At 48.9% G+C, this 12,068-nt stretch overlaps 1 protein-coding gene across 13 annotated transcripts in view; it reads left to right on the forward strand.

The window, feature by feature from the left end:
- Dtnb (dystrobrevin beta) overlaps window positions 1-12,068 on the forward strand; it is a 337,086-nt gene that overhangs the window by 324,240 nt on the left and 778 nt on the right. For 8 of the 13 annotated variants that reach the window (XM_063231364.1, XM_063231355.1, XM_063231352.1 and 5 more), the window contains 4 exons: window positions 3,159-3,318; window positions 4,215-4,304; window positions 7,747-7,791; window positions 10,793-10,826. In XM_063231364.1, the coding sequence (XP_063087434.1) occupies window positions 3,159-3,318; window positions 4,215-4,304; window positions 7,747-7,791; window positions 10,793-10,797 (300 nt within the window). In that variant the 3' untranslated portion in view covers window positions 10,798-10,826. Of the gene's footprint in view, window positions 1-3,158; window positions 3,319-4,214; window positions 4,305-4,759; window positions 5,758-7,746; window positions 7,792-10,792; window positions 10,828-12,068 lie in introns of those variants that run through there. The other 5 variants (XM_063231357.1, XM_063231360.1, XM_063231371.1 and 2 more) reach the window with 5 other exon arrangements.

Below are 12,068 nucleotides of genomic sequence, written 5' to 3' on the forward strand. Positions count from 1 at the left end.
AAAACTCAGTGGTTTTTTGATGTATTCAGTGAGGTGTGCGGCCATCACCACCATCCATTTTAGAATACATCACTAACCCCAAAAAGAAACCTTACACTCACCAGAACTCCTCAGCTTTCAAACTCCTTGCTCGCCCAGACAACTGCTAATCTGTCTCCAGTCTCTATGATTTACCTGTTGTAACCATTTCATATGAATGAAATCACATAATATATGATTTGCGACTTTCTTTCACTTAGCAAAGTGTTTTCCAGTTTCACCATGTTGTAGCATGTATCAATATTTCATTCCTTCTTATTGCCAAATAATATTCCTCTGTATGGATATGCCGTATTTTATTTAAATAATTCATCAGTTGAGAGCCATTTGAGTTTCTAGTTTGGGGCCACGCTGAGTAACCCTCCTGTGAGCATTCGGGTACAGACTTTGCGGGAGTGTGTTTTTATTTCTCTTGTTGATACATCTAGAAGTAGGATTACTGCATCGTATGGTGTTCAACATTTAACCCTCTGAAGAACTTCCGTACTATTTTCCAAAGCAGCTGCACTAGTTCCCCTGGCACTGTGTGGGGATTTGAGTAGCTCCACATCCTTGTCAACACTTGTACTGTCTTTCCCACTTACAGCCATCCTAGTGAGTATCAAGTGGCATCACACAATGGTTTTAATTTGCATTTCTGTAATGTCTAATAATTTTGAGTATCTTTTCACATGCCTGCTGGTCATGTATGTATGTGCTAGGTGGAGGTCCCATATCACATATATAACTTGCAAAACTTTTCTCTCTTTCAATGTTGTCTTTTCAATTTGTGTTTTCAATTTTTTTGATGATATCTTTAATTCTGGTGGTGTTTGGTTTATCTAGTTCTTCTTTGTAGCTTATACTTTTGGTATCTAGAAATTCTTTGCTTAATCTAAGGTCATAAAGCTTTTCCTCTACATTACCCTCTAGATTTTGTAGTTTTAGCTCTCAAATTTAGGGTTATTGGTCCATTTTGAGTTGATTTATTCATATGATACAGTATTAAATAGTATTTTTAGAAGAGCAGAAGTTTTTTTAATTAAAAGATAATTGGGAGCAGAATCAGCAAGGAGGCTGTGCAGCCCACCCCACTGCCCTGTGCACCTGTGGCTGCCCTGCTGGTTGGGGAGAACCAGCCTGGGGCTGATGGTCTGAGCAACTATTTGGAGGATAACAATGTATAATATGATGACAACTGTGGATTTCCTACTGTCCTATCACTATTTTGTTTTGTTTCATTTATTGTTCTGTTTTATTCCCAAAGAAAGAAAATTGTAGAAAGGCTGGGTGTGATACTACACACCTGTAATCCCAGCACTCAGCAGGCTGAGGCAAGAGAGTCAGTTGCTGCAAGTTCAAGGCCAGCCTGGGCTATAAAGTGAGTTCAATGCCAGCCTAGACTGCGTAGTGAGGCCCTGTCTCAAAAAGACCAAAAAAAAAAAAAAAAAGATATTGTACATCTTCTTTTTTAATTGTACACCTTTTGAGGGAACAGTGTGATGTTTTGGTACATTATAAATTGTGTTTGATCAACTCAGGCTATCCATCATTGCACATATTTTCTCTGTGACAAGAACAATCAAAATCCTCTGTAGTTATTTTGGCAAAAGTGCTAGATTTTGATGAAAACAAGTTGTACTCATTTTTTTTCTTTTACATATTATGGTTTCAATGTCTTAAAAAATCTTTAACCCAGGGTCAAAAGATTTTTCATATTTTTTGAGAAATTACATATTTGTAGCTGTTGTAGTTGTTACTGTGAGTCCTTTTTACATGTAGTGTGAGGTAAAGTTCTAAGTTCATATGTATTTGTATCAAGGATAGATCTCAGAGTATGCAGAGAGAAAAGCAAATTGCAAAATGCTTTGCAAATTGTAAAATACCATTCATGTAAAATGTAAAGATATGGCAATATCATATGTCATTCTTAGTCATAGATAACGTATAGGTAAAAATTGTGACATCAGAATCTCTGAAAAGGTTTCCTCTGACAAGAGAAGAGAAAGAAACTGGGGCTGTAAAGAACAGTGGTTTAAAAAAGTCTTTAGATTTATTTGTACTGTTTTTGAGTTGACATAAATTTGGCACAAAAAATGTTAAATTATTCACCTGGAGTGGCTTGTTGTGTTACATCATTTAGCTGAAGATTTTGTTGTATTTTTCAAAATATATAAATGACTCAAAGCAAGAACCCTATAGACCACCGCCTCTTTGGCTCAGTCTGCCAGGGTTGCAGTGCTGTACACCAGGTATACAGCCTTCCCACTTGCTAAGGGCACATTGTCTTTGTACATGGAGTTTCTGAGCTGGATCTCAGGAGCATTCTCTTTGTTTGAACTCATTCTTACACTTGGGCTTCTATTTTACCAGTTTGGCTTCCGTGGCAAACCCCAGTCTGTGCCACACCCAGTTCCCTGGCTTCAAAGAGCAGCAGAGCCCAGTCTCAGTAGCTGCCTGGGACTCTTTTTTCACTTGTTTTATTCCCTTGCTTCCCTTCTAAAATTACACCTTCCTTCATAAGGAACTTAACATGTGTCCACCCTCACTGGCCCCACAGGGTGTCCACAAGAGGCCTGCCTTACAGTATGACACCCCTTGCTGGCCTCCAAGTCAGGCCCCTAAGAAGCAGCCGGCCTCCACCCACTGCCCCTACCTCAGGAGCACATCCGGGTGGGCAGAACCTGCCGCATGTGGGGGCTGGGCCCCTGGAGAGCCGCCGCCCCACACGCCCTGTGCATAGCCTCGTGCACCTGACCCTTCACCCTTCTGTAAGACTGCTGTAGAGATGAACCCTTTCTGCCCACAGGTTTGGGGGATCCCATGACAGTGTATACGTGACACAGAGATGTGTGTTTATTTGCATGAGGGCCTGAGCCCTCGGGCCTGTTGCTCTGTTCAGTCTCCTCTGAGCCTCCTCTTTGTCCTTTTCTGTCTTAATGTGCCCTCCTTCCCTACCCGTCCTCTCCCTCTTTCCCTTACTTCCTCTCCCCAGTCCTGGGGGCAGCCTGACTCCTTCCTTTCAAACATAATCGTACATCAGCAAACTGTTGGCTAACTCAGACTGACTGAGAAGGGCTTCCCCTTCCTCAGCCAAGTGAGACATCTGAAATGACAGCTCTTCTCTCTGACCCTCTCAGGCTCAGGCCACAGCCTCACCACATACGTCACCCACTCACGGAGGTGGCCGCCCTATGCCCATGCCTGTCCGCTCCACGTCTGCCGGCTCCACCCCCACGCACTGCCCACCGGACTCTCTGAGTGGAGTTGGGGGCGACGTGCAGGAAGCGTTTGCACAAGGTGAGTGTCTGGGCCCACATCTAACAGGGAGCCAAAGGGACTGCAAAGTATGGACAGGATTCCCGCTGAGACTTTTTCTACTTCCTTCCCTACATGTTCTTGGCTTTAGATGATCAGATACACTGGCTTAAAATGTCAGATTTGGGGCTGGGGATTTAGCTCAGCGGCATAAGCGTCTGCCTTGCAAGCAGGCAGTTTGATCCCTGGTACCAATAAAAACGAAAAAGACAAAAAAAAAAAAAAAGTCAGATTTATGGTATAAATAGGTCAGTAGATGGGCTGGTCTCCAACAGAGCTGCAGGAGGCTTCATATATATGCAAAGAATAAGCCTCCTGAATTCTGTGCTCTTTCTTTTGAGTGGGGGAAAGTGCCTTGCCCTCTTCCCCAACTTTGACTTGCTACCTCAGGAGGAGTTGGGTGGAATAATCTAAAGTTACACCCTGAGCCTCGAAGGTCCTTAGAACAAGCTGAAGCAGGAAGAGTGGGTCTCTAAAGAGAACGTAGCCAAAAGGTTCAGTAAGCACAGATGCCACAGCCATCCAGAGAGCTAGGGAGCCACAGCACTGAGTTGGAAAGGAGGCCTTGAGGGCCTGGGGCCGAGACAGTGGGAGGTGGTGGTGGTGGAGGATAAAGGTCCCTAAGGGTAAGGCCTCCAGAGTGGAAGGCTTGTTCTGTTGTGTGCTGGCTACAAAGCATGGACGGGACAGGCTGCGCTGTCCAGGTGGAGAAGACAGACGGAGTGAGAACGGTCTCCTGGTGTGCGGGCAGGCGGAGCTGTCCTACCGTCTCCCTGAGTGGTTCTACACCCGGGCCCAAGGGCTTGTGGACTGAGGCTCGGCCTGGCTCTCTCCTCCACGTCCCGCCCTGCATTGCCATCTACTCTCACTGTCCTCAGGTACGAGGAGAAACCTGCACAGTGACCTGCTGGTGGCCGCTGACTCCATCACCAACACCATGTCATCCCTGGTGAAGGAGCTCCATTCAGGTGACGCTCAGAGCTCCCTGGCAGCCTCCCACCTCCCCTCTTGCCCTCCGTCCCCAGCACCCTGGTGGCATCGTCACTGCCTGACACACACCTTCTCGTTTTACCACTCGGTTTTGTCTCCCAGGAGCAGGCAGGCCTTCAGCAAGTGTGCCCTTCCTCCCACACACGGGCACAGAGGGCCAGTTTCACATCCAGGTTTACCCTGCAGATCGTCTGGTGGGAGAAACAGCTCTGAGTTTAAAGAAATGCAGATCTGCAGTGCAGCGAGGCCTCGCCTCACCCCTCGCCTCCTGCCTGCACTTGGCCCACAGCAGCTCTCTCTGCAGCCTGAGCGCCATCCCACTCTGAAGCTGCCCTGAACGTCAGCCCACAGTGCTGGGCTCCCCGGCTGTCTTTCTGCTCTCTGCGCTTGGTTCGGTTTTGAAACCCTACCCTCTCCTTTTGTCTATAACCAGGCTGATTTCATCTGAACTTCGTGACCTGCTGCGTCCTCACTCCTTGAATCTAGCTTCTCTGTCTCCATCTCTCAGCCACTGCAGTGCCTTCCCAGAGACCTCTGCCTTGTAGCATTTTCTCTCACATAAAACGCAGGGAAGAGAGAAGGAAAAAACAGCCTTCCACGTGTCGTCGTACCTCCTAGTGTCCCCATGACTCCATCAGTGGTGGAACCACCTGACCTCAGGTGCTTCCCAGGGGTGGGATCGACGTGTTACACAAGTGAGCTCCCTTCCCTCTCAGTGGACCCCTCAGGCCGAGGGTCCCCTCTGCCCTGTTTTACCTGACATGGTGTCTGTAAGTGCCTGGCAGTAGTTTCACGGGGTTATTAAAAACGCAGAGCAGTTGCTCATGGACTGTTCAGGACTGTTTTAGAGAAGAATACTCCACAGCTGATGAGAAGACTCCTCCCTGATCGGTCTCCCTCGGAGGTTGGAAATCCCGCTCTTCAGGGAATTTCCCGGGGATTTTAGGCATGGAGATGAACTACACTTGTGCCTCAAGGCCACTTGTTACCATTTATGCAAAATCAATGGCTTTTGAGTGCCTTAAATGAGGGTGAAAGTATGATGTAACTGCTAGTACCTGTAAATCAGTACACAGAAAGCATGTGGAAATTAAAGGGGTTCAAAAAATCAAGCCTTTACGTGGCTGTTGAACAATCCCTCACATTAGAAAGGGTTGTTTTAAGGAAATTGTGCAGGGTCATTTGTCAGGTACGTTAGACATCTGCTGTTTGGCCCTCTTGTGATAGAATTGTGGTTTAGCCAGGGACATGGCTCAGCGGCAAAAGCACCTGCCTGGAAAGCTCAGGGTCCCGAGTTTCAATTTCTGGTACCAAAAAAGAACGAAAGAAAGAAATGTGATTTATCAGAAAAGTGGTCTGCCTCGGATCATGCCACTTTCGGTGACACAGACTCAGAATTTAGGTCTTAGAACATGAGCCCTTGCCCCCCCCCCATGACAAAAAATCAAACTCAGGGTTCTGTGGGGCCTGTTTTCCTCGACATGCTTCACCCCTGAGCGCTGAGTCTGTAGGCAGACATGAGCTAACCCCACATGCGCTCCAGTACCCTTCCAGAACATTCTGTTTGCGTGTTCCGTTCTTAGTGAGTGGAACAGCCTTGCCCAGCAGCAACGCATTTTTTACCATCTCCTTGATCAGTTTCACAGGGTTTTGTTAGGTTGAGCAAAGATACTCAGGTTTTTTCTTTTACTCTATAGTGTGTACATCTGACATATCTCCATAACCTCTCCTTTTCATCTTTTAAAAAATATTTTTACAAATAATGGAATCAGGCAAGGTGTGGTGCCATACACCTGTAATCAGTCCTCAGGAGGCTGAGGCAGGAGGATTGCCCCAAGTTTGAGGCCAGCCTGCACTACCTAAAGTTTAAGGTCAGCCTGAACTACACAGCAAGACCCTGTTTCAGAAAATAAATAAGTCAACACATAAACAAATAGTGAATTTATCAAGTTCTCAAGGTTTTAGAGGTCATTAATCCAACTTGGCACCCAGGTAAAAATCCTCTGAAAAGCTGGGTGTAGAGGCAACCCATTTTCTAAGTCCCCCTTTATCCCTCTTAGACAGAAGCTGTCTATCTTCCTCTCAATAAATTCTTCCTACTCTTAAAAAAAAAAAAAAAAAAAAAAAGCTGGTGTACTGGTGCATGCCTGTTAATCCAAGCTACGTGGTGGGAAGCTAAGGCAGGAGAATCAAAAGTTCAAGGCCAAACTGGACAACTTTTAATTTAGCAAGACCGTGTCTCAAAAATTATAAAAATAGGCAGGCCTGGGGGCACATACCTGTAATCCCAGCATTCAGGAGGCTGAGACAGGATTGCTGTAAATTCAGGGTCAGCCTGGACCACATAGTGAGTTCAGGGGTAGCCTGACTATACAGCAAGATCCTGTCTCAAAGAACACAAAACAAAACCAAAGGAAAAAAAACCTTACAAAAATAAAAAGGGCTGGGGATATAGCTCAGCGGTAGAGCACTTGCCCAGCGTGCATGAAGACGTGAGTCCAGTATGCGGTGCAGGGGGCTCTACTTTAATATTTCCAGTGAGCTTATTCATACCCAGCTCTAATCACTGGAAAGTTCTTCCATATTTGGAAGCCAAAATTTTCCTTGTTACAGCTGACTCATCTTTTCTGCCCATCTATAACTCCACAATCAGTTCAGCCCCTCCTTTGCGGGTTGACTTTCAAGTGTTTGCTGGTAGATAACATGGTCCTTCCCACATCTTCTCCAGGGACACTACTCAGTCCCTTCAGACAGCCTAGACATGATTTTCACTTTACCATCCTGTTTGACCACACCAATGTGGCCCCTTTGCCAAGGCCTGAATTAAAGTGAACACCCTGGTCTGAACATGCTGCTCCATATCAGAGAGGCTTGTCCTGCAGAGCAGGGAGATCTGTGACCGCCCTTCAGTGGGGCCCAGAAAGCAGCCCTAGCCAGCACTCGCTTTGGTCTAGAGCCACTTTGCCCTGGGTAGTCATTTTAAGGTTGTGGTCATTAAAGCTCCCTTCTTCCTCTTTCTCCCCAGAAGTCAGTATTAATGTAGGCATCCCTCTGTGTGCATCTAGACTGAACCCAAATGCAAGATACGAGTTGTATCCCCAGACCAACAGCGATCTCCCAGGGAAACACCTTGAATCTGTCCTTGGTAGATATCATCATTCCAGGGGAACAGGTGCTGCCGCACACCCCTGCGATCTCCAGTGAGGTCAGCAGCTTGGCGAACAGCAGGGTTGGTGACATCAGGCCGCTCTGCTGCTCCTGTTAAACAGTGCTGGGCATGGAGCTCTCCGGGGTAGAGGCAGCAAGTGTGGGGCCTGCAGGTTAGCCAGGGTTCCTCCCAAGCCTCCAGAGTTACCCCATGCCCTCTCCTTTCTGTGCTGTGCCAGAGGGTCACGGGCCTCCTTGAACTTGTTTTCACAGCAGAGGAAGGTGCAGAGGAAGAAGAGCCGATGCAGACAGACAGAGGTAAAGGCGGCCCGGCAGGATGGTAGTGTCACCGGGAGCCTGAGCCGTAGGGCCCATGGACTTCACACTGCCCTGACTCTACCCCTTCCTCCCGGGACCCCGCTCCCCCAAGCCTTCAGCTCCCCAGGCTGCTTTCCTAGCTGACAGGATAGTTTTACCTACAAGTAACCATGTGGGTTGATCAACACAGGCTTCCTGGTTTCCTGGGAACTGGGGTAGATGGCTGGGATAAGAAAAGAAGCAAGCGAAACACAACATGATCTCCTGCCTCAAGGAACGTGTAATCTAATTAGGAAAGCAAGGCTAGATATGTCAAATGAGTGAGAGATAAAAGGAGCAACAGAAAAGTTAAGTCATAAAACTGAATTATAATGAGGGTTTCTAAAAAGGGAGAAAGCATGTATTTAGCATTAGCGTAGCTTAGAATAACCAAATCATTTTGTGACTTCCTGGAAGAACAGAAGCAAGAATGAAAGCCGTCAGCAAGGGATAGTAATGCTTTTCTAGTTTTTTATACATAAAACCCATCTAACACTTGGTATGTGGGAGCTGTGGTAAATGGTTTCCTTGCATGATCTCACTTAACCCTTACCCAGGCTGTAAAGCACCAAGGAGGTGACTGAGCCTTTCCACACCTGGGGATGGGAACCAGGTCTCTCTGACTCCAGGCTTCATGCCCTTAATCTGCATCCTTCAAACTTACACTGAACAGGTAACAAAATTCTCCTGGGACAGGAGGAAATTAGCTACTATTTCTGTCATACTAATAAACCTGTTGCTGAAGTCTTCCTGAACATAGGCTTGTCAAGGAAGATTTTAGTCTGTTTTGTTGGCTTTTCTCTGTGCCTACAACAGTGTCTGGCACTTAGTAGGATGTCAGCAAATGAACTATCTAAGGAAATCAGCAGGGTGACAGGGTAGCGGAGAGGCTCCCTGGGTGGAGCACGCCATCAGCTTGAGAGGTGAGGGCAGGGAACAGGAGAGATGAAGGGCCGCCAACTCCCAAGCTTTCTTGCTGGCTTCACAAATCCAAGGGAGGCATCTAGGCGGGGCCCAGGGGGAGATCACTGCATGGGTCGTAAGTGGCAGAGTCTGGCTTCTCTGGGACTCCCCAACTGTAACCCATGCTGTAGTCAGAGCAGAACAGGTAGGCAGTGAAGGACAGAGGCAGGCAGAGTGGAAAGCAGTCAAGTGGGAAAGGCAGGCAAGCAGCTGTGGTGGGAGGGCAGCCTTGGCACGGTGGTTCTGGAAGGTGGCGTTCCCACAGGAGCTGCTGTGGATTAAAAAAATGTCTTTGGAGGCCTAGGGCACAAAGAATTAGTCAAAGGGCACCGAAACTGCCAAGGCAATTGGGGAAAGAGGAGAAGCATCCTGCAGGCACCAAAGCCGTCTCACAAGCCAGAGGGAGGCCTCAGAGAAGAAGGAAGTGGCAGGGTAAGGCCATGCAAATGTTACATTGTGCCACATGGCAGACGGGCAGAGCAGCAGGCCAGATGCCTAGAATGCAGAGAAGCCCCTTTTCCTGCTGGCAGGACACAAGGGAAGGGGGAGACAGCTGAACTCCCCAGTGTAAACACAGGTCCCAACACTCCTGCATGCATACTGCAACAGGCGTATTCCTCCCTGTCCCTGGGCCCTCCCTGCTTCAGGTGCTTTTCTCAGGCCTCTGCGCTTTCGTGCATGTCCCCAGAAGGCAGCCGTGGACTCTGCCGCAGCCAGTGAGGCCTTGCCCTGCCTCTGGACGCCAGCTGTGAGTCCTGGCTTAAGTCGCAGGCCTCCTCTCCCTGAGGAACCGGAATGGCTTCCCTTGGCAGAAACCTGCTGGCCGAGGGGCTCTGTAAAAGCCCCTTAGTTTCCCTGACAGCGCCTCTTCTGTTTTCCTGTGCCACTTGCTGTCATCTCTTTCAGTGCGCAGAGTCCTGTATGCCTGAAGCACTTCTGTGAGAGTGCCTGCACTTCTATTTCTGTGGCTTTTAGGTGTCATCTCTGAGAGCAAGAGTGTTAGTTGGGGTGAGAGTGGGCAGGACTGTTTCAGTGTCTGCTTGTCGGATTCTCAGCACTGTTCTGGTCCTGAGATACAGCCCTGAGCTAGTGTGGCCTTCTGTGGTATCAGCCACCACAAGGCCTCTCGTGGCTGCCTCCAGGTCTCTGCCACCATCCAGGCCTGAGTTTACAGCACTAACTGCAGTCGCAGGTCGCCTGAGATCAGTAACTACCAACCATAAAGAGCAAAGAATGGGAGACTGTTTGCTTCTCTGGGCTGAAGTTGGGCTGAGTGGTACTAGCACAGTTTGGTCAGCACCTGTCCACACAGTCTGCTTGATGCAAAGCTGTGAGAGCCAGATAGGAACCGTAGTCACACCCCTGCCTCTTGGCTGGCTCTGTCTGGCTGCCCCCTGGACAGCAGGCTGCCTCGCTGGGTACCCTTCCTACTGTGCATCCCCTGCTGCCTTCGCCCCAAGCGTATTCAAGATTACACCGATGAGGCACAAACTAGGTTCCTCCCCCTCATATCCTCAGCCCTGCCCCCCACCCACTGTGTTTCATGCTCCTGCCTCCCAGAATTGCCTTCCTGGGGTTGGGAGCTGCCAGTCCTGTGTGCACCTCGTCCACGTGGAGGACAGGCACAGGCTCTGAGGCCCTCCCGGGGTGAGCAGGAGTGTGCGAGGCATCCCACAGCAGTGTCTGCAGGAGGAAAGCCCTGCCCAGTCACTGTTACCTCGCAGAACCAGATGTGCTTCCCTGCCCCTCTTAAGGTAGCTTTGTTCTCATATTTATCACCTTCCTTCCTCTACAAAAGGTTTGTCTCATTGCTGTCTTATGTTAGGTACAGTTGTTGGTTGTAAAAAATTACAGCTAGTCAGGGAAAGTCAGCAAAAGAGAGAGGAGATCCAGAAACCCCTGGGCTGGAGGCAGGTGTTAGGAAAGGCCCTGGAGAGACCCAGTGAGTGAGAAGAGACTGCTTGTGACCTCTGTGTCATTTCTACCCCTGCTGCCACAGGTTAACAGAGAAGACCAGGCACACAGGAACTCAGGTGAGTACAGAGTGTGGCCCCTGCTTCCCACAGCCCCTCCCCCTTCTTGTTCTGTAGCTTCATTTGCCCATCCCTTCTGCCAGAGGTCTTCGCCCAGAGCAGTCCTAACAGGCCAAGACGCAGTCAGGCTTTTCCTGAGAAAGCCCACCTGCATCTTTCCCCTTCCCCAGGACAGCCGTGAGCCTGCTCCACCCTGCTTCCAAGCTGTGGCCTTGTCTGTGCTGCATCCAGGGCCCTCAGGCCTGTCCCAGGCCACTGACACACTGACTGAAGCAGGCTGGCCAAGCAGGTGGCAGAGGGCTACCTGAGAGAAGCCACCTTTCTGTGCCACTGGTGTACCTTCTAGTGCTCCTGTTTGTCACAGCTACTGACCACACAAAAACACCCCGGGATCCTGTCACCTTCAGCTGTCAACCACTGTCCCCTGTCCCACAGACACATGCTGGCGCCATGTAAGATCACACTGACCACAGACAGAGCAGAAAGAGCAGCTTCCCATGGGCCCAATTAAGCTGCACCTTCTCCCTCTCCGCAGACAAATACTATTTTGAGGAATGTTCTATTTTCTATCTGCAGACCTCCACTCAGTCTGCTCTAAGACAGTACAGCTTTTGGGTTTGCTGTCTAAAAGGATGGCACAAGCCAGGCATTGTGGCACACACCTGTAATCCCAGCATTTGGGAGGCTGAAGCAGGAAGATCACTCAAGTTTGAGCCCAGCTTGGGCTATATAGTGAGTCCGAGTCCAGCTTGAACCATATAGGGAGACCCTGTCTCAAAAATAAACCAAATGGCTGGGATATAGCCCAGCAGCACAAGTGTCTCCCTGGCAAGCGTGAAGTCATGAGTTCAATTCTCAGTACCCACCCTTCTAAAAAAGGGACAGCCAACCTGTTCTGGGGCAAAAGCCCACTCAAGTAGAATAGTCATAAGACTGCTTTTCATTTTTAGGTCATTTCTGCCCTCCTTCCTTTTTTTTTTTTTTTTTTTTGAGACAGTGTCTTGCTGTATAGCTCAGGCTGGCCTTTGACCACACAGCAGTCCTCCTGCCTCAGCCTCCCACCTCCCAAGTGCTGGGATCACAGGTGTGCATCAGTCTGCCAGGCCCCCCTCATTTTTAGAAGGTATCTTCAGTTACATCCCAATGGTCCTTTCCAGGTAGCACCTGCCAGAACTGCCTCAGGCCTCTGCCTCTGGCTGCTGTGTCCTCCCGGCAGTCTCTGCCTGCACTCTTGGGCAGAAG

Source organism: Cavia porcellus, unplaced genomic scaffold (assembly GCF_034190915.1).
Source record: "Cavia porcellus strain 051 isolate PalLab524CR breed Dunkin Hartley unplaced genomic scaffold, mCavPor4.1 scaffold_1, whole genome shotgun sequence".
Taxonomy (NCBI): domain Eukaryota; kingdom Metazoa; phylum Chordata; class Mammalia; order Rodentia; family Caviidae; genus Cavia; species Cavia porcellus.